Here is a 27,263-nt window from a genome sequence, read left to right as displayed (position 1 = left end):
CAAGAAGAAGGAAGGAGAAGAAGAAGAAGAAGAAGAAGAAAGGAGAAGAAAGGAGAAGAAAATGAAAGAAGAAGGAAGAAGAAGAAGAAGGAAGAAGAAGAAGGGGAAGAAGGGGAAGGAGGAGGAAGGAAAAGAAGAAAGAGAAGAAGACAAAGAAGGAGAAGGAGGAGGAGGAGGAGGAAGAAGGAGGAGGATAAAAAGACAAAGGATAACAAGAAGAAGAAGGAAGGAGAAGAAGAAGAAAGAAGGAGAATAAGAAGAATGAAGGAGAAGAAGGAAGAAGGAAAAGGAGAAGAAGGAGAGGAAGAAGAAGAAGAAGAAGAAGAAGAAGAAAGGAGAAGAAGAAGAAAGAAGAAGAAAGAAGAAGAAGAAGGAGGAAGAAGAAGAAGAAGAAGGGGAAGAAGAAGGGGAAGGAGGAGGAAGGAAAAGAAGAAAGAGAAGAAGACGAAGAAGAAGGAGGAGGAGAAGGAAGAAGGAGGAGGATAAGAAGACAAAGGAGAACAAGAAGAAGGAAGGAGAAGGAGAAGGAAGCAGGAGAAGGAGAGGAAGAAGAAGAATGAAGAAGGAGAAGAAGGAAAAAGAAAAGAAGAAGGAAGAAGGAGGAGAATAAGAAGAAGAAGAAGGAAGGAGAAGAAGGAAGAAGGAAAAGGAGAAGAAGGAGAGGAAGAAGAAGAATGAAGGAGGAGGAGGAGGAGGGGAGGAGAAGGAAGAAGGAGGAGGAGGAGGAGGAGGAGAAGGAAGAAGAAGAAGGAGCAGGATAAGAAGAAGAAGGAGAACAAGGAGAAGAAGGAAGCAGGAGAAGGAGAAGGAGAGGAAGAAGAAGAAGGAAGAAGGAGAATAAGAAGAAGGAAGGAGAAGAAGGAAGAAGAAAAAGGAGAAGAAGGAGAGGAAGAAGAAGAATGAAGGAGGAGGAGGAGGAGGAGGAGGAGGAGAAGGAAGAAGAAGGAGGATAAGAAGAAGAAGAACAAGGAGAAGAAGGAAGGAGAAGAAGGAAGAAGGAAAAGGAGAAGAAGGAGAGGAAGAAGAAGAATGAAGGAGGAGGAGGAGGAGGAGAGGAGAAGGAAGAAGAAGGAGGAGGAGGAGGAGGAGAAGGAAGAAGAAGAAGGAGCAGGATAAGAAGAATAAGGAGAACAAGGAGAAGGAAGCAGGAGAAGGAGAAGGAGAGGAAGAAGAAGAAGGAAGAAGGAGAATAAGAAGAAGGAAGGAGAAGAAGGAAGAAGAAAAAGGAGAAGAAGGAGAGGAAGAAGAAGAATGAAGGAGGAGGAGGAGGAGGAGAAGGAAGAAGAAGGAGGAGGATAAGAAGAAGAAGAACAAGGAGAAGAAGGAAGGAGAAGAAGGAAGAAGGAAAAGGAGAAGAAGGAGAGGAAGAAGAAGAATGAAGGAGGAGGAGGAGGAGGGGAGGAGAAGGAAGAAGAAGGAGGAGGAGGAGGAGGAGAAGGAAGAAGAAGAAGGAGCAGGATAAGAAGAATAAGGAGAACAAGGAGAAGGAAGCAGGAGAAGGAGAAGGAGAGGAAGAAGAAGAAGGAGAACAAGAAGAAGAAGAAGGAAGGAGAAGAAGGAAGAAGGAAAAGGAGAAGAAGGAGAGGAAGAAGAAGAATGAAGGAGGAGGAGGAGGAGGAGGAGGAGGAGGAGGAGGAGGGGAGGAGAAGGAAGAAGGAGGAGGAGGAGGAGGAGGAGAAGGAAGAGGAAAAAGGAGCAGGATAAGAAGAAGAAGGAGAACAAGGAGAAGAAGGAAGCAGGAGAAGGAGAAGGAGAGGAAGAAGAAGAAGGAAGAAGGAGAATAAGAAGAAGGAAGGAGAAGAAGGAAGAAGAAAAAGGAGAAGAAGGAGAGGAAGAAGAAGAATGAAGGAGGAGGAGGAGGAGGAGAAGGAAGAAGAAGGAGGAGGATAAGAAGAAGAAGAACAAGGAGAAGAAGGAAGGAGAAGAAGGAAGAAGGAAAAGGAGAAGAAGGAGAGGAAGAAGAAGAATGAAGGAGGAGGAGGAGGAGGGGAGGAGAAGGAAGAAGAAGGAGGAGGAGGAGGAGGAGAAGGAAGAAGAAGAAGGAGCAGGATAAGAAGAATAAGGAGAACAAGGAGAAGGAAGCAGGAGAAGGAGAAGGAGAGGAAGAAGAAGAAGGAGAACAAGAAGAAGAAGAAGGAAGGAGAAGAAGGAAGAAGGAAAAGGAGAAGAAGGAGAGGAAGAAGAAGAATGAAGGAGGAGGAGGAGGAGGAGGAGGAGGGGAGGAGAAGGAAGAAGGAGAATAAGAAGAAGGAAGGAGAAGAAGGAAGAAGAAAAAGGAGAAGAAGGAGTGGAAGAAGAAGAATGAAGGAGGAGGAGGAGGAGGAGGAGAAGGAAGAAGAAGGAAGAGGAAGAAGAAGGAAGAAGAAGGAGGAGGATAAGAAGAAGAAGGAGAACAAGGAGAAGAAGGAAGGAGGAGAAGAAGAAGGAAGCAGGAAAAGGAGAAGGAGAGGAAGAAGAAGAATGAAGAAGGAGAAGAAGGAAAAGGAGAAGAAGAAGGAAGAAGGAGACTAAGAAGAAGGAAGAAGAAGGAAGAAGGAAAAGGAGAAGAAGGAGAGGAAGAAGAAGAATGAAGAAGGAGAAGGAGGAGGAGGAGAAGGAAGGAGGAGAAGGAGAAGGAAGAAGAAGGGAGGAGGAGGAGGAGGAGGAAAAGGAGAGGAAGAAGAAGAATGAAGAAGGAGAATAAGAAGAAGAAGGAAGGAGAAGAAGGAAGAAGGAAAAGGAGAAGAAGGAGAGGAAAAAGAAGAATGGAGAAGGAGAAGGAGAAGGAGGAGAAGAAGGAGGAGGAGGAGGAGGAGGAGGAGGAGAAAGAAGAAGGAAGAAGAAGAAGAGGAGGAGGAGGAGAGGAGGAAGAAGAGGAGGAGGAGGAGGAGGAGAAGGAAGAAGAAGGAAGAAGGAAGAAGAAGAGGAGGAGGAGGAGAGGAGGAAGAGGAGGAGGAGGAGGAGGAAGAAGAAGAAGAAGAAGGAAGAAGGAAGAAGAGGAGGAGGAGGAGGAGGAGGAGGAGGAAGAAGAAGAAGGAGGAAGAAGGAGGAAGAAGGAGGAAGAAGGAAGAAGAAGGAAGAAGGAAGAAGGAGGAGGAGGAGGAGGAGGAGAGGTACGGTCCCTTTAAGAGAGGCATTTTTTCCCCTTTCCCTCCAGCGAGACTACAAATCCCGGCATGCACACGGGACAGGTGACGTCACAGTCGCTCAAACCCTCCCCCCTCCCTCTCCCTTGGCTCCTGCTTTCCCTTGGAGGAGAATCTCGGGGCGCTTTGCAGGTGAGCCATTGGAGGGAAGGGGGTGGGGTCAGTGGCACCCCCAAAGAGGGCTCTCCTTCTTGCCTGCAAACCCCTTTGACCCAGGGCAAGGCCAAAGGGAGACCCCCTTTTGGCCCCGGTGTAGTTACTCTGGGGCAAGGGCTTGGATCTCCAAGGAGAACCCAATCTTCAAACCTTGGCTCTCTTCCTGGGTGTCACTTTTGGAAAAGGTTGGGGTGCAGAGGAAGCTTGGAAGGGGGCTGGAGATCAGCCCCACCCAAAGGTGCATCTACACTGGGAAATTAATCCAGTTTGGCACCACTTTAGCTGCCATGTCTCAATCCTATGGGTTCCTCAGAGTTGGGAGTTCGACCAGATCTTCAGTCTTCTCTTCCTCACTAAACTACAACTCCCAAGCACTTTTGGGGCTGGGAAGGCTCAATAACTTCTGAAACTACAACTCCCAGGGCTCAGTTGCAGTCCAAGTGGTGCCAAGCCCCATTCATTCTGCCATAGAGATGCAACACAGGCAGACCATGGTCTTTAAAGAGGGCTATGCAGTCCTAGATGAGCCTCATGGGTTGTGTAGTCCATCCCCATTGGGCTTAATGGGGGAATCTTCTCCAGCCACATCAGCAGGGAGCTGTCCAGTCTCCCCTCTTTTGGAGGAAGTTTGGGTGCAATGCTGCTGATCCCACTGCTCTCCAATGGTCTGCACGGTGGTCCAAGGCTTGGAAACTATGGAACCCTCTGAGGAGCCATCTACACTGCCCTATAATCCAGATTATCAAAGAAGATAATCCACATTATGCGCTTTGAGTTGGAGTCTACAGTGCCATATAATCCACCTCAAAGCAGATAATCTCAATCTACAGAGTTTTCTAAGATCTACAGAGACACTCGCTGGAACACCTCAGCAAGCAAGAGTCCAAAAGTGGCAGGCTCAAACCCAGAACCTCAATCAATGGCTGATACCAAATGAGAGATACACAGAAAACTGGGCGACTTGGAAGGCGCTGAACAGATTGCACTCTAGGTTGTTATAGGTTTTTTTGGGCTATATGGCCATGTTCTAAAGGAATTTTCTCCTGACGTTTCGCCTGCATCTACGGCAAGCATCCTCAGAGGTAGTGAGGTCTGTTGGAACTAGGAAAATGGGTTTATATATCAGTGGAAAGACCAGGGTGGGACAAAGGACTCCTGTCTGCTGGAGCTAGGTGTGAATGTTTCAACTGACCACCTTGATTAGCATTTGATGGCCTGGCAGTTCCTGGGGCAATCTTTTTTTGAGAGGTGATTAGATGTCCTTGTTTGTTTCCTCTCTGTTGTTGAGCTGTTGTAATTTTAGAGTTTTTTTTAATACTGGTAGCCAGATTTTGTTCATTTTCATGGTTTCTTTCTGTTGAGATTGTCCACATGCTTCTTGTGGATTTCAATGGCTTCTCTGTGTAGCCTGACATGGTGGTTGTTGGTGTGGTCCAGCACTTCTGTGTTCTCAAATAATCTGCTGTGTCCAGGTTGGTCCATCAGGTGCTCTGCTCTGGCTGACTTGTCTGGTTGAGTTACTCTGCAGTGCCTTTCATGTTCCTTGATTCGTGTGTTGGGCAATGCTGCTGCGTTTGGTGGTCCCTCTGGAGACTTCTTGTCCACAGCTGCATGGGATGCAATGGTAGACTCCTGCAGAGGTGAGAGGATCCCTCTTGTCCTTTGCTGAACGTAGCATTTGTTGGGTTTTCTTGGTGGGTCTGTAGGTAGTTTGTATGTTGTGTTTCCTCATCAGCTTCCCTATGCGATCAGTGGTTCCCTTGATGTCTGGCAAGAACACTTTCCCTCTGGGTGGATCTTTGTCTTGACTCTCGTGGCTTCTTCTCGGTTGTCTTGCAGCTCTTCTGATGTCTGAGGTGAAGTCTCCATTGGCCTGGAGAGCCCAGTTGAGGTGGTTCAGTTCATCTTGAAGGAGGTGGGCTGCGCAGATTCTTTTTGCACGGTCTGCCAAGGCTTTTACGGCGCTAGAAACAATATCATACGAAAGCTGACTGGCACAACCTGGGGATCACAACCAGCCACAGTGAAGGCATCTGCCCTTGTGCTATGCTACTCTGCTGCTGAGTATGCATGCCCAGTGTGGAACACATCTCACCACGCTAAAACAGTGGATGTGGCTCTTAATGAGACATGCCACATTATCACAGGGTGCCTGCGCCCTAGACCACTGGAGAAATTACACTGCTTAGCCAGTATTGCACCACCTGACATCCGCCGGGAAGTAGCAGCCAATAGTGAAAGGACCAAGGCAGAGACATCTCCAGCTCATCCCTTGTTTGGATATCAGCCAGCACGTCAACGACTTAAATCAAGACATAGTTTTGTAAGATCTACAGAGACACCTGCTGGAACACCTCAGCAAGCAAGAGTCCAAAAGTGGCAGGCTCAAACCCAGAACTTCAACCAATGGCTGATACCAAATGAGAGACTTCCTCCTGGGCACACAGACGACTGGGCGACTTGGAAGGCACTGAACAGACTGCGCTCTGGCACCACGAGATGCAGAGCCAACCTTCAGAAATGGGGCCACAAAGTGGAGTCCACGACATGTGAGTGTGGAGAGGAGCAAACCACTGACCACCTGCTGCAATGCAACCTGAGCCCTCCTACATGCACAATGGAGGACCTCCTTGTGGCAACACCAGAGGCACTCCAAGGGGCCAGATACTGGTCAAAGGACATTGAATCAACTGTCAAGCTTGCAAACTTTGTGTTTTCTTTGGCTGTTTGTTTGTTTTGTTCTGTTAGAAATGTAATACAATGGTCTGGTTGCCCCTGACAAGATAAAATAAATAAATAAATAAATATGGATTTTATATGGCAGCTTAGCATGCCATCTCACCCTTCTCTGGGGGTTGGCCCTATGCTGGCCTTGCGCCTCCCCCCTTGCAGAAAGGGGCTCGACTAGATGTCCCGGAAATGCCCTTTCCAACTTTAGGATTTTATGATTCTAGCAAGGCATTTTGCAGTCCTGTCCATGGTCCTAAGAAGGGCTTATGGCATTGGTCCAGCCCTCCCATATATGACTTTGAACTGTTTGCTCCTTCTCAAACTGCTTCCTTGAACTTGAATGGAGGTCAATGTTGACTTTGGTGGAGAGGCTAGCAAACTGCAGTTTCCCAACCTGGCCACTGGAGGTCACTGTTGACTGCCAGAATGATCCCTCCTTAACACTGAAGGCTTTAAAAAGGCACCTGTATCCAGTTATAGTTGTGTGGGCTATCAGGGAAACTACAATCGCAACAACAACACAACTGCTACTACTATATAATAATAGAATATACTGTAATATTTTTTGGTTTGTGTGTGTGGTAAAGGTTTTCCCCTGACATTAAGTCCAGTCATGTCTGACTCTGGGGGTTGGTGCTCATCTCCATTTCTAAATCAAAGAGCTGGCATTGTCCATACACGCCTCCAAGGTCATGTGACCAACAGGACTGCATGGAGCACCATCACCTTCCCGCAGAAGCAGTAGCTATTGATCTACTCCCATTTGCATGTTTTCAAACTGCTAGGTTGGCAGAAGCTGGGTCTCGGGAAGTGAGTGGATGTACTGCAAGTCCCGAATGAAGCAGAGAGTGTTTGAGGACCAGGACATCCGTAGGGAGACCAAGGTGCTTGTCTATAAAGCTATTGTCCTCCCAACCCTGCTATATGTCTGCAAAACGTGGACTGTCTACAGACGTCACATGCAAGCTTGTTTTCTGCTTCCTTGGAGACTAGGACGCGGAACAATGGCTTCAAACTACAAGAGAGGAGATTCCATCTGAACATTAGGAAGAACTTCCTGACTGTGAGAGCCGTTCAGCAGTGGAACTCTCTGCCCCAGAGTGTGGTGGAAGCTCCTTCTTTGGAAGCTTTTAAGCAGAGGCTGGATGGCCATCTGTCAGGGGTGATTTGAATGCAATATTCCTGCTTCTTGGCAGAATGGGGTTGGACTGGATGGCCCAGGAGGTCTCTTCCAACTCTTTGATTCTATGATTCTATGATTCTATCCTGGAATGATTCCATCAGTGCTGCCTCTGGAAAATCCTGCAAATCTCTTGGGAAGACAAGCGGACAAACGTCAGCGTGCTGGAAGAAGCAAAGACCACCAGCATTGAAGCGATGGTCCTCCGCCATCAACTCTGCTGGACCGGGCATGTTGTCCAGATGCCTGATCACCGTCTCCCAAAGCAGTTGCTCTACTCCGAACTCAAGAATGGAAAATGGAATGTCGGTGGACAGGAAAAGAGATTTAAAGATGGGCTCAAAGCCAACCTTAAAAACTCTGGCATAGACACTGAGAACTGGGAAGCCCTGGCCCTTGAGTGCCCCAGCTGGAGGTCAGCTGTGACCAGCAGTGCTGCAGAACTTGAAGAGGCACGAATGGAGGGCGAAAGGGAGAAACGTGCCAAGAGGAAGGCACGTCAAGCCAACTCCGACCGGGACTGCCTTCCACCTGGAAACCAATGCCCTCACTATGGGAGAACATGCAGGTCAAGAAGAGGGCTCCACAGTCACCTACGGACCTACCGCCAGGATACTACACTTGGAGGTCCATCATCCTCGGACTACGAGGGATTGCCTAAGTTAGTAAGTAAAATATGTAATATAATACCTTTTTTTCCTGTTGGAGATGATGATAATCATAATTATTATTACTTTTCTTCCAGAATGTGGCATTCCTCAGATGTCTTGAACCACTTGCCTTAAACTCAGAAGACTTTCCCAGAATATGATGTTCCTCAGATGTCTTGAGCTGCTTCCCTTAAACTCCGAAGACTCTTCCCTTGAGTGAAGGAAAGCTGGTGGAGATGCTTTGTCTCCATTTTCGGTGCCTTCCATCCATGTTTGGGTTGAACAGTTCCTTGGACGCCGCCTGCTTTGCTCCAAATAGATCAAGGCTGTGCCCTGATATCAGGCGCTAACAAGAGTCCATCCCTTGGGCTGAGAGAGTGTGCCTCCACCATGTCTCCTTGGAGCTTTCTAGCCTTCGCTGTCCTCCTCCTTTCCCCTGCTTTGGCCTTATCCAACCAGCCTCCCAACATTGTCCTGATCTTTGCTGATGACTTGGGTTTTGGGGACCTGGCCTGCTACGGTCATCCGGGCTCCTCCACGCCGAACCTGGACAAGATGGCTGCTGCTGGGTTGCGCTTTACGGATTTCTACAGCAGCAGCCCCGTCTGCAGCCCCTCCAGGTAAGGCCTTTCTCTGCTCCTTCTGGGAGATGTCGGATACTACATCTCCCAGAACTTCCATGTTCTTTCAACCAGGGCCAGCCCTGCTTAGCAGCCAGTTTCAGGCCCAATCCTAGGCATATCCCTCTAAAGCTCTCCTCTCTCTCTTGTGGGGTTCCTCCTCAGGGGGCCATTCTCTCCCCTCTGTTGTTTGACATCTCTATGTGACCACTTGCTCCACTGGTCCGAGGTTTTGGGCTGGAGTGTGACCAGTACGCGGATGACACTCAGCTGGTGCTGAAGATGGAAGGCCGACCGGACTCTGTACCCGATTGTTTCCCTCAGTGTCTCAAGGCTGTTACTGGATGGCTGCGTGCCAGCAGGTTGAGGGTGAATCCAGCAAAGACGGAGATCCTATGGCTGGGTCAACCGGTCAGTGGGGACATCCAGCTGCCCACCCTGGTTGGCGAGGCACTACGCCCGTCATCGTTGGTCAAGAGTCTGGGAGTCCTTTTGGACCCTCTCTTTCTGACGATGGAGGCCCAGGTCTCTCTCCGCCGTGAGCAGAACCGCCTTCTTTCTTTCCCCTGCGGCAGGCTGGACGGCTGTCCCCCTCCCTGTCCAGGGACGACCTCGCTAGGGTGATCCAGGCTACGGTCATCTCAAGACTGGACTACTGTAACGCCCTCTACATTGGCCTTCCTCTGTTGGTGATCCGGAAGCTCAAGCTGGTACAAAATGCAGCTGCCCGGCTTCTTGCGGGAATTCCGATGAGATGCCACATCACCCCAATCTGACTGCAGCTGCATTGGTTACTAGGGCTGGGCGGTTTCGTTCGTTAATTTCGTAATTCGTTAAAAATTCGTTATTTTTTTTATTACGAAGCAATAACGAACCATTCTGGAGCAATTATTTAAAAAAACAAATTTTTAAATACGTTTTGTAAATGCTTCGTATTTCGTTATTGTGTTCGTTTCGTTATTGTTTTGAGGTCGTTTCGTTATTATTTCCGCATGTCTGGGCCAGTTTTATGGTTTAATTAGTGAAAAAAAATTATAATATCACACCAACAGTCAAGAACAGAGGGAGAGGGAAGCTTCAGAAGGTTTTGGAGGTTTTTTAGCGTATTTCGCGGTCGCGTCCGCCATTAACGAATCGATTCGTTATTGTTTCGGAAATCGATTCGTTAATTTTTTACCATTTACGAAATTTCGTAAATATCGAACTTTTTTAAGGGAAAATTTTGTAATTATTTTAAATATCGAAACAAAAAAAAACCCCAAATACAAATTGATTTTAGAAACAAATTTTTCCGTGGTTGCCCAGCCCTATTGGTTACCCATTGAGCACCGGATCACTTTCAAAGGGATGGGACTCACCTTGAAGGCCTTGCATGGTCTGGGGCCGATGGACCTGAGGGACCACCTCTCCCCCTCCCAACCCCAGAGATCCCTCCGTTCTGAGGACCAAGATCTATTGGAAGTCCCCAGTGTCAAGAGCTTGCATCTCACAGCAACCAGGCGCAGAGCCTTCACAGCAGTGGCACCATCGCTCTGGAATACTCTGCCACCTGAAGTCCGTGCCTTGCGGGACTTACCAGCTTTCTGCAGGGCATGGAAGACATACCTGTTTCGACAGGCCTTTGATCTCTGATTGTTGTTAAATTGTTTTAAATTGTGTTAGATTTTAGCCTGTTCTTCTAAGACGCTCCAAGCCCCAGGGGAGTGGCCGCATATACGTTTGAATAATAAATAAATAAAGGTTGGGGTATTTAGGCCTCCGAGAAAGGGGTTCCCTATAGGCATGCAGAGATATATACTACCTGCGAACCAAGACTGTGGCGCAACTGGCTGGGAGTCAGCTGCATTCAGATCCCTACTGACCGAAAGGTCATGAGTTTGATGCCAACTCGGGTTGGAGTGAGCTCCCGAACATTTGTCTAGCTTGCTGTCGACCTTTGCTGCCTGAAAGACAGTTGCATCTGTCAAGTAGGAAATTTAGGTACCGCTTATGTGGGGAGGCTAATTTAACTGGGTTGTTGTAGGTTTTTTCGGGCTATATGGCCATGTTCTAGAGGCATTTTCTCCTGACGATTCGCCTGCATCTATGGCAAGCATCCTCAGAGGTAGTGAAGTCTGTTGGAACTAGGAAAAAGGGTTTATATATCTGTGGAATAATGACCAGGGTGGGACAAAGGACTCTTGTCTGTTGGAACTAGGATTTTTTTTTGTCGTGTCAGGAGCAACTTGAGAAACTGCAAGTCGCTTCTGGTGTGAAAGAATTGGCTGTCTGCAAGGACGTTGCCCAGGGGACACCCGGATGATTTTAGATGTTTTTATCATCCTTGTGGGTGGCTTCTCTCATGTCCCCACATGAGGAGCTGGAGCTGATAGAGGGAGCTCATCTGCCTCTCCCCGGATTTGAACCTGTGACCTGTCGGTCTTCAGTCCAGCCGGCACAGGGCTTTAACCCACTGTGCCACTGGGGGCTCCTTGGAGCTAGGTGTGAATGTTTCAACTGACCACCTTGATTAGCATTGGATGGCCTGGCAGTGCCTGGAGCAATCTTTTGTTGAGAGACGATTAGATGTCCTTGTTTGTTTCCTCTCCGTTGTTGTGCTGTTCTAATTTTAGAGCACAGAAATGTTGTAATTTTAGAACACAGAAATGCTGGACCACTCTCACAACCACGTCAGGCTACACAGAGAAGCCATTGAAAGACACAAGCATGTGGACAATTTCAACAGAAAGGAGGAAACCATGAAAATGAACAAAATCTGGCTATCAGTATTAAAAAAACTCTAAAATGACAACAGCATAACAACAGAGAGGAAACAAACAAGGACATCTAATCACCTCTCAACAAAAGATTGCCCCAGTCACTGCCAGGCCTTTATATGCTAATCAAAGTGGTCAGGTGAAACATTCACACCTAGCTCCAGCAGACAAGAGTCCTTTGCAACAGAGAGTAAAAATCAGGGACATCTAATCACATCTCAACAAAGGTTTGCTCCAGGCACTGTCAGGCCATTGTATTCTAATCAAGGTGGTCAGGTGAAACATTCACACCTAGCTCCAGCAGACAAGAGTCCTTTGTCCCACCCTGGTCATTCCACAGATATATATAGAAACCCTTTTTCCTCATTCCAACAGACCTCACTACCTCTGAGGATGCTTGCCATAGATGCAGGCGAAACGTCAGGAGAGAATGTCTCTGGACCATGGCCATATAGCCCGGAAAAACCTACAACAACCCACAGATTCACAACTAGCTCCAACAGACAAGAGTCCTTTGTCCCACCCTGGTCATTCCACAGATATATAAACCCAATTTTCCTAGTTCCACCAGACCTCACTACCTCTGAGGATGCTTGCCAAAGATGCAGGTGAAATGTCAGGAGAGAATGCCTCTAGAACATGGCCATATAGCCCAAAAAAACCTACAACAACCCAGTGATTCCGGCCATGAAAGCTTTTTACAATACGCTAATTTAACTAATTTACAACGTCATAAAAATCTCCAGCAGCATGCAAAAGAATCAGGAAGTGCTCCATTGGTATCACAAGTGGACGGTGAAGCAACAGCTCCCCTGGTGGCCAGAATACCCTCATGAAAGCTGGGAAGTTAAATAGCCTCTGTGTGTCTGTCAGGGCTGCTCTGCTGACCGGACGCTTCCAGACCCGCTCCGGCGTCTATCCGGGCGTCTTCTACCCCGGTTCCCGTGGAGGTCTCCCTTTGGCCGAAGTGACGCTGGCGGAGCTGCTCAAGGGCCGGGGCTACGCCACTGCTGCGGTGGGCAAGTGGCACCTGGGGCTGGGTCCCAACGGCACCTTCCTGCCCACCAACCAAGGATTTGACCACTACCTGGGGGTGCCCTACTCCCACGACCAGGTGAGCAGCCTCTTCCAAGGAGGAATCATCGGGTGGGACTAGATGGCCTTTGGGGGACCCTTCCAACTCTAGCATTGCGTAGTAACAACACTCTCAAGGAGAGATGGATGAAAAATGAAATGTGTATTCCCTTGAACTTCCTGACCGTAAGAAGAGCTGTTCAACAGTGGAACTTTCTGCCTCGGAGTGTGTGGGAAGCTCCTTAGAATCATAGAATCATAGAATCCTAGAGTTGGAAGAGACCTCCTGGGCCATCATCCAGTCCAACCCCATTCTGCCAAGAAGCAGGAATATTGCATTCAAAGCACCCCTGACAGATGGCCATCCAGCCTCTGTTTCAAAGCTTCCAAAGAAGGAGCCTCCACCACACTCTGGGGCAGAGAGTTCCACTGCTGAACGGCTCTCACAGTCAGGAAGTTCTTCCTCATGTTCAGGTGGAATCTCCTCTCCTGTAGTTTGAAGCCATTGTTCCGCGTCCTAGTCTCCAAGGAAGCAGAAAACAAGCTTGCTCCCTCCTCCTCCCTGTGGCTTCCTCTCACATATTTATACATGGCTATCATATCTCCTCTCAGCCTTCTCTGCTTCAGGCTAAACATGCCCAGTTCCCTAAGCCGCTCCTCATAGGGCTTGTTCTCCAGACCCTTGATCATTTTAGTCGCCCTCCTCTGGACACATTCCAGCTTAGAGTCAATATCTCTCTTGAATTGTGGTGCCCAGAATTGGACACAATATTCCAGGTAAAGTGGTCTAACCAAAGCAGAATAGAGGGGTAGCATTACTTCCTTAGATCTAGACACTAGGCTCCTCTTGATGCAGGCCAAAATCCCATTGGCTTTTTTTGCCGCCACATCACATTCCTGGCTCATGTTTAACTTGTTGTCCACGAGGACTCCAAGATCTTTTTCACACGTACTGCTCTCGAGCCAGGCATTGTCCCCCATTCTGTATCTTTGCATTTCGTTTTTCCTGCCAAAGTGGAGTATCTTGCATTTGTCCCTGTTGAACTTCATTTTGTTAGTTTTGGCCATTCATCTCTCTAATCTGTCAAGATCCTTCCTTGGAAGCTTTAAAACAGAGGCTGGATGGCCATCTGTTGGTGGTACTTTGTGCTTTTCCTTCTGCAGGGTCCGTGCCAGAACCTGACCTGCTTCCCTCCGGACGTGCGCTGCTTCGGCTCCTGCGACCAAGGCGTGGTCTCCGTCCCCTTGATGTGGAACCAGAGCATCCTGGAGCAGCCGCTCTCCTTCCCAAAACTCCAAGCCCGCTACACCGCCTTTGCCAGGGACTTCATCACCAGCACAGCCAAGCACAGGCTCCCCTTCCTCCTGTACTACGCATCCCATGTGAGCATCTCCCCTGGGAGCAAAGGGGGAGGGGGTGCCCATGCCTGTTGGGAGGGGGCAGCAGGGAGGTACACCCAGGAAGGAAGGAAGGAAGGAAGGAAGGAAGGAAGGAAGGAAGGAAGAAAAGAGGGAAGGAAATGAAATGAAAGGAAAGGAGGGGAGGGAGGGAGGGAGGAAAGAGCAAGGAAGGAAGGAAAAAGGGAAGGAAGGAAAAACAGAAAAGGGAAGGAAGGAAGGAGGGGAGGGGGGAAGGTAGCAGAAAAGGAAGGAAAGAAAGAAAGGAAAAGGAATGAAAAGTGAAGGATGGAAGGGAGGGAGGGAGGAAGGAAAAGGGGAGGGAGGGAGGAAGCAAAAAGGAAGGAAAGAAAGAAGGAAGGAAAGAAAGAAGGAAGGAAAGAAAGGAAAATGAAGGAAAAGGAAAGGAAGGAAGGGAGGAAGGGGAAGGGAGGGAGGAAAGAGGGGAGGGAGGGAGGAAATGGGGAGGAAAGGAGGAAGGAAGGAGGGAGGGAAGGAAAGACAGGAAGGAGGGAGGAAGGAAAGGGGAGAAATGAAGGGAAGGAGGAAGGAAGGGGAAGGGAGGAAGAAAAGAGGGGAGGGAGGGAGAAAGGAAACGGGAAGGGAGGAAGGAGGGAGGGAAGGAAAGGCAGCAAGGAGGGAGGAAGGAAAGGGGAGAAAGGAAGGGAAGGAGGAAGGAAGGGGAAGGGAGGAAGGAAAGAGGGGAGGAAGGAAGGAAGGAAACGGGGAGGAAGGAAGGAGAGAGGGAAGGAAAGGCAGGAAGGAGGGAGGAAGGAAAGGGAAGGAAGGAAGGAAGGAGGGAAGGAAGGAAGGAAGGAAGGAAGGAAGGGGAAGGGAGGAAGGAAAGAGGGGCGAGGGAGGAAGGAAACGGGGAGGAAGGAAAGAAAGGAAGGGAGGGAGGAAGGAAGGAAATAAGGAAGGAAAGAAAGAAAAAGAAGGAAAAAGGGAAGGGAAGGAAAAGGAAGGAAGGAAGGAAGGAAGGAAAGAGGGGAGGGAGGAAGGAAGGAAAGAAGGAAGGGTGGAAGGAAGGAAAGAAAGGGGAGGGAGGGGGAGGAAAGAGGGGAGGAAGGAAGGAAGCAAAAAAGGAAGGAAGGAAAGAATGAAAGAAAAAGGAAGGAAAAAGGAAGGAAATAAGAAAGGAAAGAAGGAAGGAAGGAAAGAGGGGAGGGAGAAAGGAAAGAAGGTAAGGTGGGAGGAAGGAAGGAAAGAAAGGGGAGGGAGGGGGAGGAAAGAGGGGAGGAAGGAAAGAAGGAAGGAAAAAATGGAAGGAAAGATAGGAGGGAGGAAAGAAGGGGAGGGAAGGGGAGGAAAGAAGGAAGGAGGGAGGAAAGGAAGGAGAGGGAGGGGGAGGGAGGAAGGAAAGAAGAAAGGAAAAAAGGAAGAAAAGAAGGAAGGAAGGGCAAGGGAGGAAGGAAAAAGCAAGCAAAGAAGGAAGGGGCAAATAGAGACAGCCTATACCACGAAGCCTTATTGTCTATTTGTCTGTCAACAACAACAACATATTACCTACTTCTGATTAGAAAAAATAGACATAACATTGTTTTAAAATACAAAAGATCAACACCAATAAAGCAACTTAGTTTCCGTTTCTGAATGTTACTTTGGAAAATGCCATTTGTTGTTGTTACCAGAAAGCAATTGCTTGTTACTACATGGTTGATGCATTACTTCCACATTGTTACAACTGCTTTACTACATTGTCTCTCTCCATTATATCTGGTTACTTCTAGGAACTAGTTTGGTTATTTCCAGGTTTGAAGCTGATGGAGGGGGGAAATGACCTCCGTTGGGACTTGGGGTGCATCTACACTGTTTAATTAATGCATTTTGGAAGCATTGGCTCAATGCTATGGCATTCTAGGAATTATAGCTTTCCAAGGCACTTTGGGGCAGCAAAGTATAAAGACCCTATAAAACTACAACTCCCATAATTCCATAGCATTGAGCCATGGCTGTTTAAAGCTGTGTTCAGCTGCATTATTGGTGATTATAGAGTGTAGATACGCTTTTGGTAAGAGATACTAAAAGCAAGGTTGGCAGCATCCAGCAATGGAAGGCAACGACTCTTGAAACAGTGGTTGGAAATTGCAATGAGTTTGGGGCAACGAATTGATTGATTTTCCCCTTCTCCAGCACACCCATTACCCCCAGTTTGCAAGCGAGGAGTACACTGGGCGGTCACCCCGGGGTCCTTTTGGAGACGCTCTCCTTGAATTTGACGGATCTGTCGGAAACATCCTACAGACTTTGCAAGAAGCCGGAGTGGACAAGAATACATTGGTGTTCTTCACTGCCGACAACGGGTGAGTGAGCACGGATCCTGTCTGAAGTAAAGCAAACTTCGTTGTGAATGTAGTTTTATCCCCATGTCGCACCTCAGAGTAGATTCACCTTGCTGAAAACACCAAACTGCACACAGCCAGAAGTCTTTATAGGTTTTTATTTTTTTTTAAAAAAAGGTAAAAAGAAGTGACGAGTGGAGTGCCATCTGCAGGTTCCGTCCTGGGCCCGGTCCTGCTCAAGATCTTCATTAACGACTTAGATGAAGGGTTAGAAGGCAGGATCATCAAGTTTGCAGATGGGACCAGATTGGGAGGGAGAGCCAAGACTCCAGAGGACAGGAGCAGGGTTCAAAATGATCTTGACAGATTAGAGAGATGATGGGCCAAAACTAACACAATGAAGTTCAACAGTGACAAATGCAAGAGACTCCACTTAGGCAGGAAAAACGAAATGCAAAGATACAGAATGGGTGACGCCTGGCTCGAGAGCAGTATGTGTGAAAAAGATCTTGGAGTCCTCATGGACAACAAGTTAAACACGAGCCAGGAATGTGATGTGGCGGCAAAAAAAGCCAATGGGATTTTGGCCTGCATCAAGAGGAGCCTAGTGTCTAGATCTAGGGAAGTAATGCTCCCCATGCTCTATTCTGCTCTGGTTAGACCACACCTGGAATATTGTGTCCAATTCTGGGCACCACAGTTCAAGAGAGATGTTGACAAGCTGGAATGTGTCCAGAGGAGGGCGACTAAAATGATAAAAGGTCTGGAGAACAAGCCCTATGAGGAGCGGCTTAAGGAGCTGGGTGTGTTTAGCCAGAAGAAGAGAAGGCTGAGAGGAGACATGATAGCCATGTATAAATATGTGAGAGGAAGCCACAAGGAGGAGGAGGGAGCAAACTTGTTTTCTGCTTCCTTGGAGACTAGGACGCAATGGAGCCATGGCTTCAAACTACAAGAGAGGAGATTCCATCTGAACATGAGGAAGAACTTCCTGACTGTGAGAGCCGTTCAGCAGTGGAACTCTCTGCCCCAGAGTGTGGTGGAGGCTCCTTCTTTGGAAGCTTTGAAACAGAGGCTGGATGGCCATCCGTCAGGGGTGATTTGAATGCAATATTCCTGCTTCTTGGCAGAATGGGTTTGGACTGGATGGCCCATGAGGTCTCTTCCAACTCTTTGATTCTAGGATTCTATGATTCTATGATGGGCTTAGAGCTATCCTTAAAACTCTGGCATAGACACTGAGGGAGAACTGGGAAGCCCTGACCTTTGAGTGTCTAACTAGGGGTCATCTGTGACCAACAATACTGTGGAATTCAAATAGGCACGAAAGGAAGGCAAAAGGGAGAGAGGGGTCAAGATGAAGAAGGCACCTCAAGCCAACCCTTGTTGGGACTGCCTTCCATCTGGAAACCAACGTCCTCATTGTGAAAGAACATGCTAGTCAAGAATAGGTCTCCACAGTCACCTATGGACCCACCACCAAGACCCTACACTTGGAAAGCAATTACACTCAACCATGAGTGATGGCCAATGATGATGATGATGATGATGATGATGATGATGATGATGATATGGAAACTATCCTCCTATGGATGCAACCTAGAATCGTATTGGCCTTTTTAGCTGCTGCATCATTTTGTTGGTTGTGGTCCACTAGGATGCCCATACCGCTTTCTTGTGTAATATGTGCTGTTTTTAGATCCGGTGTCATGCTTCCTATATTTGTGCATTTGATGTTTTTTTCTGTGTAAAGTGTCATATCTTACAGTGCTCCTTGCTGAAATTTAGGTTTCAGCCTGTTTTTATCCATACCTTGAATCAGATGACTATTTTGCACACTTTCAGCCCCACAAAGGCCCTTAAGTTCATAAATTACTCAAAGGCACCCAACGACAAAAATTCAAAGTTTGTGCAACTGACTTGAAACCTGAGGGAAAATGGAGAAAATGGGCTCTAGAGCAGGCATGGGTCAACTTGTTAGGAACTATGGGAGTTGAAATCCAAAACACCTGAGGACCCAAGTTGGCCGATGCCTGCTATTGTGGATAGGATTCCTGACACGGCTCCCTTTGTGCTTGCAGCCCTGAGACCATGCGAATGTCTCGCGGTGGCAGCTCTGGACTCCTCAAGTGCGGCAAAGGCACCACCTATGAAGGCGGGATGCGGGAGCCAGCCATTGCCTATTGGCCAGGACGTATCGCACCAGGTGAGTTTCGCCAGGGAAGGTCTAGCGGTCAGTGCGGGGGGCCAAACGCAGGCTGTGCCAGGTCTAGCCAGGGCCATTGGGCAATACTCCTCCCCTGGTTGTCAAATGCCAGATGGCCAAAATGGGCCAGGAGTGTCATGGAATTGTAGTGAAGGGACACTCCTAGTTAAGACAAAAAGGGAACCTTGAAGTGGAAATTTACCAGCTGAAAGTAGAGAGCTCAGACAAGGAGAAAGCTCAGGACAGGAAAGACGAATCTGAGGAAAAGCGGACACTGATGACAGCTGGCACCAAGAGACGAAAACAAAAGAAGATAAAAGATGAGGCAGAGTTCAGAGCAAAAAGCTTGTGTGTACGTGCTCAAAGTATGCTTAACATTTTGACTCTGAATGTCAAGACCCAGGCCAGGCAGAGACACAAACGGCACCGTTGGAGTTAAAGGAAGGTGTTTAATGTCTATTAGCAAAACAAAAGGAGACTCTTCACTTCAGAGATGTAAACTAAGGAGGCTTGCAGTCAGCAAAGAAGTAAACAAACCGGTCTCAGTCAGCCTTGGCCGACGAAAAGGAAAGTCAGTCTTTAACTAAAACAAACAGCTTGAATTCAGCAAGAAAACATAGTCCGTTCCAAAAGCCAACGAAACAGCATACAGCAATCCTCAGGAGGAGCGGTCCAACGAAGTTATCAGGAGTAAGCAGGGGCATAGTCAGACAGTCCGAGGGTCAAAGCACAGAAGACTCACGAGTCAGGAACCAGCAGGGTTGTTCACAGGATCCGGTAACACGAAGCTGCAACAAGAACTCAGGGCAGGAGTTAACACAAGGCACACGGCATGCGACACTTTGAACTCTGCGATTAGTCTGTCCCCAAGCTGCTGCTTAAATCTCATCCGAATCGCTGGAGTTACTGTCAGCTGGGTCCAATTCCTCAGGTGAATCCAGGCTGCGCCATTGTTGCCAGTCAGCACTCCGTGCTCCATCCTGCAAAGAACTATCTACAGCCCAATCATCCTGAAAACCCTGGAATTCATCGCTTGAGGAGGGGGCATTAAGGACCTCCATGACTTCCTGCACTTTAGTCCAGTCCAGATCTTCCTCTTCGCTGTCAAAGTCCCCACAATCTGCTACATCTCTCGGGCACTTAGCAACAGATCCTACATCGCTATTAGAGCTGCTGGCTGCTCTTTTTACACCTCTGTAATCGTCCAGCTCCATCTCCTCGCGAGTAAAGCCTGCAAAATCTTCCTCATCGGTAGTCTCTAGAAACAAGTCCCTGATCCTTTTCAGCTGCCGCTGAGCTTCATCATTCTCTAAGCCACGTTTCCTTCTACTACTAGTAGTAGGTGCATGAGACAGACGCTGAGTCTCAACACTGAAGCCCAGCTGCACCTCAGTTCAGTGTGGCACTTTGCCCTTTTGCTCCACCCACCAAGGTGACTTGGCCAAATAAACCTATTGAATAATCTCCTTGCATCTAGTAAAGGAAAGAGGGACACAGTAGCGGGGCCCAACAATAGAGTTGGAAGAGACTCCCAAAGGCCATCCAGTCTAATCCCCATCTGCCGTGCAGGAAAAGCACAGGTGGCCATCTAGTCTCTGCTTAAAAGCCTCCAACAAGGACCTTCGACCATACTCCAAGGCAGAGGGTTCCACTGCTGAACAACTCTTCTAACAATCAGAAAGTGCTTCCTATTATTCACCTGTGGTCATTCGCTGTGCTTTCTCTCTTTGTTTTGGGGGCTAGGGGTCACCCATGAATTGGCCAGCATCCTGGACATCTTGCCGACGGTGGCGTCGATAGCTGGAGTGGCCCTTCCCAACGTAACTTTGGATGGCTATGACCTCAGCCCCGTTCTCTTTGGGAGCGGCAAGGTGAGTCTGAAGGCTGCCCTGAAGGATTCTGGGAAATTGAGTCATGGGAGGCATGGCATGGAGGCTTCCCACCACCTCCAGATCACTGTCCAAGCGAATGACCAGCCTTGGTGCCTAAGAGTTGGGCAAAACATTGGAAGATGATACCTAGAGGACCACCTAGCATAGTCTGGCCAACTCTTGACTGGCAGCTGCAGTTCCTTGAGTTGTAGCTTGAGATGGTGGTCTCCCATCCAAGAAATGAACAGGTCTGGCTCTGCTTAGCTTCCAAATTCAGGTAAATATATAAAGTTGTGCATGTATAGCCCTGTAGCATCAACTCTGATCCGCAGTGACCTCCAAGGAGGAGACTCTCCAGGTCCTATCTTGGGGTGCACCATAGAATTAATGAAATCTGACACTGCTTTAAAACAATGAGCCCCACTCAGAAACAGGAGGACTCCAGACAGCAAACAAACAAGTGACAGTTAACACCTCCCAAACGGAGGGTGCCCCCAGGCAACAACAGCCAAGCTACCTATATTTAGAGACCCTCACTGGCTGATTTTGCAGCTTCATGGCTACTCAATGCTATTCAAGCTTGCAAATTGCAACCTTCACATTTGCTTTAAACAGACAAGGGTTCTTTCTCCCATCCTGGATATTATTCCACAGGTATGTACACACTCCACTTGCCTCACTGCCAACAGAACTTCTGAAGCTGCCAGCCACAGATGCAGGTGAAACGTCAGGAGTGAATTAATTTCATAGAATTAATGAAATCTGACACTACTTTAAAACAATGAGCCCCACTCAGAAACAGGAGGACTCCAGACAGCAAACAAACAAGTGTCAGTTAACACCTCTCAACAACAACAACCAAGCTACTCTATGCAGAGACCCTCACTGATTGACTTTGCAGCTTCATGGCTACTCAATGCTATTCAAGCTTGCAAATTGCAACATTCACAACAGACAATGGTTCTTTCTCCCATCCTGGACATTATTCTACAGGTAAGTACACACTCCACTTGCCTCACTGCCAACAGAACTTCTGAAGCTGCCAGCCACAGATGCAGGTGAAACGTCAGGAGTGAATGCTCCTGGAACATGGCCAGGCAGTCCAGAAAACTCACAGCAATGCAATATTGACTCCATCTTTTTTCTTGCAGAGCCCCCGCCAGCTGATGTTCTACTACCCTCCATCCCCAAACCAGTTGCTGGGGGTCTTTGCAGTCCGCTATGGGAAGTACAAGGCCCACTTCTTCACCCAAGGTGTGTTTTTGGCCCACGCCTAGGAATGGGGTGTCGTGGCATGAGAATTGGACTGGGTATTGCACTCCAGGACAGGAATAACCCTCTGACTTTAAAACACCACACATTGAATAGGGAAAGCAATCCTTGTATTGAAGATAAGTAAAAGCAGCAAAGTAAAAAACACTTTAAAGGAATAGGTAAATCCAATTAGGTAAAAAGATAAGCAGGAACAAGGTAGAGTTCAACAATGTCCAAAAACAAAGTCTACAACTCTCTTAACAAAATCCAACAAACCAGGAAAAGTTGATCCAAGGCATAAGCAGGTAGTCACAAGAGACAAAAAAACCAAACCAGGAAACAAGAATTCCTTAAGCATGAATCTTCCAAGCTAGGCTTCCATAAGATGAGGACAAGAACTTAGGATTCTAAATGATGCTTCGTCCGGCTATATTTTCCATGCTTGGAACTTTTAAGCCTTTCCAAGCACTCAGAAACTGGTTTCGCTTTCCTTGAGCAGCCCTTATCTTTTTCTGTTGGAGCCTGGCAGAATGCCGAAGGCATTGCTCGGTCTATCTGTTTTGATTAATTTCCGCCCGCCTATCTATATGCTCATTAGTTTCTGCAGGTGCCGAGTTGTTTTCAAGCCCCAAATCCTGGGAACTCTCTGAGAGCAATTCAGGGAGTAAACCATCATTCTTACACCCTGTAGGAACATTCTCATGTGAAACTACACTTTGAACAGAGATCTCCTGGTCATTCTCTGCATCAATATCACTGACCAAACTATTGCCATCTTGAACCTCATTTACATCATTCCTCACATCCAAAGCATCCTGATTCTGAAACACAATCACAGGTTGAACGCCAACACTGGGAGTGCAGGAATCCAGGGTTCGAATGGCAGCTCAGTCTTGGAAACCCCACCAGTGTCCCTGGGCAAGTCCCACTCTCTCAGAGAGCGTTCAGGGTACACTTCCTTTCAAGATACGTGGCCAAAGAGGGCCACCATAAGTAATCACCTTGAAGGTCCGTGAGAACATGGATCGGAATTGGCCTGTAGTGGTGTGATTTGCCTTTATGCAAGACTTGAGTAGTTTGTAAAATTTCCCTGAGAATTCTAAAGTTGGAAGGAGACACCAAAGGTCATCTAGTACAACCACTTGCAATGTAAGAAGACCCAACCCATGACCTCCTAACAGATAGATTCCGAGGTAGTAAAACAATCCATGGTTGAATAACTCCTATGGATGGATGAATCTTAAGAACTGGAAGAGGCTCCAAGGGTAATCTAGTCCAATCCCATCAAACCATGGAGAAATACACAATACAAATCCACCCAACAGATGGCCATCTAGTTTAAAACCTCCAAACTCCATGTGTTTCCAAGGTAGTCCACATTTTACTAATAACGATAGGGACTCCCCAACGACCATCTAGTCCACCCACATATGCTATGAAGGGAGACACCATCCAAGCCCTCTCAACAGGTGGTCAATCCAGCTATTTAAAAACTTTTAGAGAAGGAGACTCCACCAAACTATCAGTCTGTTTACATTCCACTAAAGTTGGGAGGGAACCCCAAAGGTCATCCAACCCAATCCCTGTTTGCCGTGCAGTAATGCCCAATCCAATCATGATCGTAATGACAGTGATCCCATTTTTATCTCCCAACTATCCATCCCTTGCCATGCATTGCTGTGGCCCAGTCTAGTAATTCCCATGTTATCCTCTATTACAGTGTTTCTCAACCTTGGGGTCGGGACCCCGGGGGGGGGGGGTCATGAGGGGGTGTCAGAAGGGTTACCAAAGACAACAATATTTTCTGTTGGTCATGGGGGTTCTGTGTGGGAAGTTTGGCCCAATTGTATCATTGCTGGGGTACAAAATGCTCTTTGATTGCAGGTGAACTATAAATCCCAGTAACTACAACTCCCAAATGTCAAGATCTATTTCCCCCCAACTCCATCTGTGTTCATATTTGGGCATATGGAGTATTCATGCCAAGTTTGGTCTAGATCCTTCATTGTTTGAGTCCACAGTGCTCTCTGGATTCAAGTGAACTACAACTCCAAAATTCAAGGTCAATGCCCACCTAACCCTTCTAGTGTTTTCTGTTGGTCATGGGAGTTCTGTGTGCCAAGTTTGATTCAATTTCATCGTCGATGGAGTTCAGAATGCTCTTTGATTGTAGGTTGACTATAAATCCCAGCAACTAAAACTCCCAAGTGACAAAATCAATTTTTTTGAGTGATGGTCACCCCTTAGGTTAGTAGGTGTCTTGCGGCCAAATTTGGTGGCAATTCGTCCAGCGGATTTTGAGTTATGATGTCACTCAAAACGAACAGAGCATTTATATAGATAGATAGATTGAGGCCCCTTCTGTAAACAACTGTATAAAATCCACATTGAACTGGATTATATGGCAGTGTGGACTCAGACAACCCAGTTCAACGCAGATATTGTGGATTATCTGGGTTATATGACTGTTTGGATGCAAAATGGCAATCCAAGCCCTCCCAATAGATGGTCATTCAGTCTATGATTAGAAACCCCCAGAGAAGGAGAGACTCTTATATTCCATTAGAATTGCAAAGGCCATCCAGTCCCAACTTGTTCCTGCCAGGCAGGAAGACACCATCCAAGCCTTTCCAGCAGATGGCCAAACCCTTCAGAGCAGGAGACTTTGCTGGGCTCTGTATTTCACTAGCATTGGAAGGGAGGCTTCCCAGTCCATCTGCCTTCTGATATGCAAGAAGATACTCCCCTGACAGATGGCCATGCAGCCTGACTGACCTTTCGTTGTTTGACCCAGGCATGGGCCAACTTTGGCCTTCCTCCAGGTGTTTTGGACTTCAACTCCCACAATTCCTAACAGCCTACCGGCTGTTAGGAATTGTGGGAGTTGAAGTCCAAAACACCTGGAGGAAGGCCAAAGTTGGCCCATGCTTGGTCTGACCCCTCCATGCCCTCCTGACCCCTTTTGTGCCTCTCTCTTGACCGCAGGTGCCTTCCACAGTGACACGACTCCAGACGCCGACTGCCATGGGCTGACCCCCCTGAAGGCCCACGACCCCCCGCTACTCTTTGACCTGGAGGCTGACCCCGCAGAGAACTACAATCTCCTCCAAGGCGATGCCATGGGGCCGGACCTTCTCACCATCCTCAAGGAGACGCGCTTGCAGAAGGCGCTCTTCGACCTGCGCATGGAGTTTGGGCAGAGCCAGACGGCCAGGGGTCAGGACCCTTCCCTGGAGCCCTGTTGCAACCCCCAGTGTGGGCCCAAGCCCTCCTGCTGCAGCTGCAATAAGGCCTCTTAGCACCCCCTCTTTCCTATCCATTTGGGGAAGTTACTTTTCCCAGGCTGCAAGTACTGGGTACTCCTCTCCAGAGACAAGATTTTGAGGAATTGCTCTTTTTGGGATTGCAACTCCCATCATTCCCACTCTTTCCGATTGCCTGTTGCAGCCCAGCCGCCTACTTGATCCCTTTTCCACCCAGACACCACACAGATGAACAAGAATAAGTAGTTTATTAAGAAAAGAGTATCTAATATAAAAACAGTTTCAAAATGCACCCATGAGCTAGATTTCCAGAAGCTTGACGAAAAGCAAGGACCAACTCTGAACATCACTTAAAGCACAAGCAAGAAACTGTAATCCAAGGGGTTGTTGCACTAAAACTAGAATTGTGTCCAAAAGCTTGAAAGTATGAACATGACCATAATCCCAAGGCTTGATATTCGAACTTGACTATAATCCTCAAGTCTTGAAACAAGATTTGTAATCCAAACAGGAGGCATGGGACTAAAACAGGAAAAGAAGACCCAGACCTCAAAACAGAACTCGAACTCAGAGTTCTCAACAGGCAACTTGACCCATGAAAATCCAACGTTGATCTCCCCACTGAACATTGACTCCAATTCCTTAAGAATATTCCCACTTGCCCATGACATCCGTCATTCTCACACCGGGGTTCCCTTTGTTTATCTTTCAGCCTCTGGGAACACCGGATTTGTCTCTGTTTTGCACTATCCCTTCAGAGCTGTAAATGCTGGGTTATCCGTAATCCTTCTGTCTCCTCTGCATTCTTTTCAGAGTCAATCCCTGGCTGATTCTTATGAGAATGACTGCCAATTTCTCCGACAACAAATCTAACCAAAACATTCCCATCGTCTCAAGAAACACTTTCACTTTCCTCCAAAGAAACACCAGGCTCAACCAGAAAATCCTCGTCCTCATCCTCAGAGGCTTCACAGGCCTCAACTTCGCCATCCCTATCCTAAGGAATCATTTCCATAATCCCTCGCCATTGTTTTTAACAACCTCCTGGGGAAATTTTAATGCAATGTGCTCTGCACATGCTCAGATGAACTCTTATCGCCGTTGGACAGTCCCCTAGGGGAATTTTAATGCATTCTCTGCACATGCTCAGGTGAATGGATCTCTTGCTATTTAACAACCTCTTAGAGGAACGTAATATTCTCTGCACATGCATCGATGAACTCTTCGTGCTCTTATGGAATTAACATAATGTCTCTGCACATATGAACTATTATGGTGGCGCAGTGGGTTAAATCCCTGTGCTGGCAGGACTGAAGACCGACAGGTCACAGGTTCGAATCCGGGGAGAGGTGGATGAGCTCCCTCTGTCAGCTCCAGCTCCCCAAGCAGGGACATGAGAGAAGCCTCCCACAAGGATGATAAAAACATCAAATCATCCGGGTGTCCCCTGGGCAACGTCCTTGCAGACGGCCAATTCTCTCACACCAGAAGCAACTTGCAGTTTCTCAAGTTGCTCCTGACACGACAAAAAAACCTGTTATGGTTGTGTAACAGCTCCGTAGAGGAATTGGACATAATGCTTTTAAAGGGGAAAAAATCAGGGAAAATCACGTGGTGCCTTCAGAGCTGGTATTATAAGAGGAAGAGATGATGGAAGTGATAATGATGATGGTTATGATGATGATTATGATAATGGTGATGATGATTGTGATGAAGATAATAATAATACATTCCTCCTTGCCGGTTGAATCCCAATTTCTTTATTAATTCCTATATTACCTTTGTGATTACATTATCTAAGAAAATTTGAAAACATTTATGTTCCTGGTTTGAAAGCATTATTTCCTGTTTAATGGTGCGGTCCTTACTTCGAAAGTAGTTGTTCTACTCCAGAAACTTCATTTTTTGTTGAATTGGTTGAGACTATGAGATAGTCCTTGAAAAACTAGAGCAAAACGTGTCCCTCCGGCAGAAACAAAGCTTTTGCAGCTTAATAAACTTTTTCCATGTTTACAAGAGAGGAGATTCCATCTGAACATTAGGAAGAACTTCCTGACTGTGAGAACCGTTCAGCAGTGGAACTCTCTGCCCCGGAGTGTGGTGGAGGCTCCTTCTTTGGAAGCTTTGAAACAGAGGCTGGATGGCCATCTGTCAGGGGTGATTTGAATGCAATATTCCTGCTTCTTGACAGAATGGGGTTGGACTGGATGGCCCAAGAGGTCTCTTCCAACTCTTGGATTCTATGATTCTATTCTATGAAATGACATTTATAACTCAAGAACAAAAATCGTGTTACGTACACAGTGAACCTCAATGTATTCCAATGCCTTATGGGATCTGGGCCATTCCTTTTCTGTGCCAAAACTAAGCTGCAAAGACTTACTTTATTTGTCGTGTCAGGGCAACCATCAATTGTATTACATTTCTAACACAACAAAACAAACAGACAAAATACAAAATTTGCGAGTTTGGTAGTTGATTAAATGTCCTTTGACCAGTATCTGGCCCCTTGGAGTGCCTCTGGTGTTGCCGCAAGGAGGTCCTCCCTTGTGCATCATGTGGCAGGGCTCAGGTTGCATTGCAAACAGTAGTCAGTGGTTTGCTCTCCTCCGCACTCGCATGTCATGGACTCCACTTTGTGGCCCCATTTCTGAAGGTTGGCTCTGCATCTCGTGGTGCCAGAGCGCAGTCTGTTCAG

The 27,263-nt window shown here is 47.5% G+C and overlaps 1 protein-coding gene across 2 annotated transcripts; it reads left to right on the top strand.

Moving 5' to 3' along the window:
- The first annotated feature begins 3,175 nt into the window (after window positions 1–3,175).
- Window positions 3,176–26,773, top strand: ARSA (arylsulfatase A). Of its 2 annotated transcripts, none has more exons than XM_060776326.2 (9): window positions 3,176–3,257; window positions 7,996–8,461; window positions 12,091–12,331; window positions 13,456–13,674; window positions 15,823–15,992; window positions 18,053–18,177; window positions 19,921–20,048; window positions 21,200–21,302; window positions 24,288–26,773. In XM_060776326.2, exons 2-9 carry the CDS (start codon window positions 8,232–8,234, stop codon window positions 24,599–24,601), a joined length of 1,530 nt encoding a protein of 509 aa, XP_060632309.2. In that variant the 5' UTR covers window positions 3,176–3,257; window positions 7,996–8,231; the 3' UTR covers window positions 24,602–26,773. The 2 variants fall into 2 exon arrangements, with proteins under 2 accessions (XP_060632309.2, XP_067325506.1); XM_067469405.1 differs by having other exon boundaries at window positions 3,194–3,257; window positions 7,937–8,461.
- The last annotated feature ends 490 nt before the right edge of the window (window positions 26,774–27,263 follow it).

Source organism: Anolis sagrei, chromosome 5 (genome assembly GCF_037176765.1).
Source record: "Anolis sagrei isolate rAnoSag1 chromosome 5, rAnoSag1.mat, whole genome shotgun sequence".
Classification (NCBI taxonomy): Eukaryota; Metazoa; Chordata; class Lepidosauria; order Squamata; family Dactyloidae; genus Anolis; species Anolis sagrei.
The sequence above is the reverse complement of the archived record's forward strand: the minus strand, read 5'-3'. Positions and strand labels throughout refer to the sequence as shown.

Coding starts and splice junctions, on each gene's coding strand:
- ARSA (XM_060776326.2), top strand. CDS start 8,232: ATGTCTCCTTGGAGCTTTCTAGCCTTCGCTGTCCTCCTCCTTTCCCCT. Junction 12,332..13,455: donor TGCCCTACTCCCACGACCAG/GTGAGCAGCCTC, acceptor TTCCTTCTGCAG/GGTCCGTGCCAGAACCTGAC. Junction 21,303..24,287: donor GGCCCACTTCTTCACCCAAG/GTGTGTTTTTGG, acceptor TCTTGACCGCAG/GTGCCTTCCACAGTGACACG.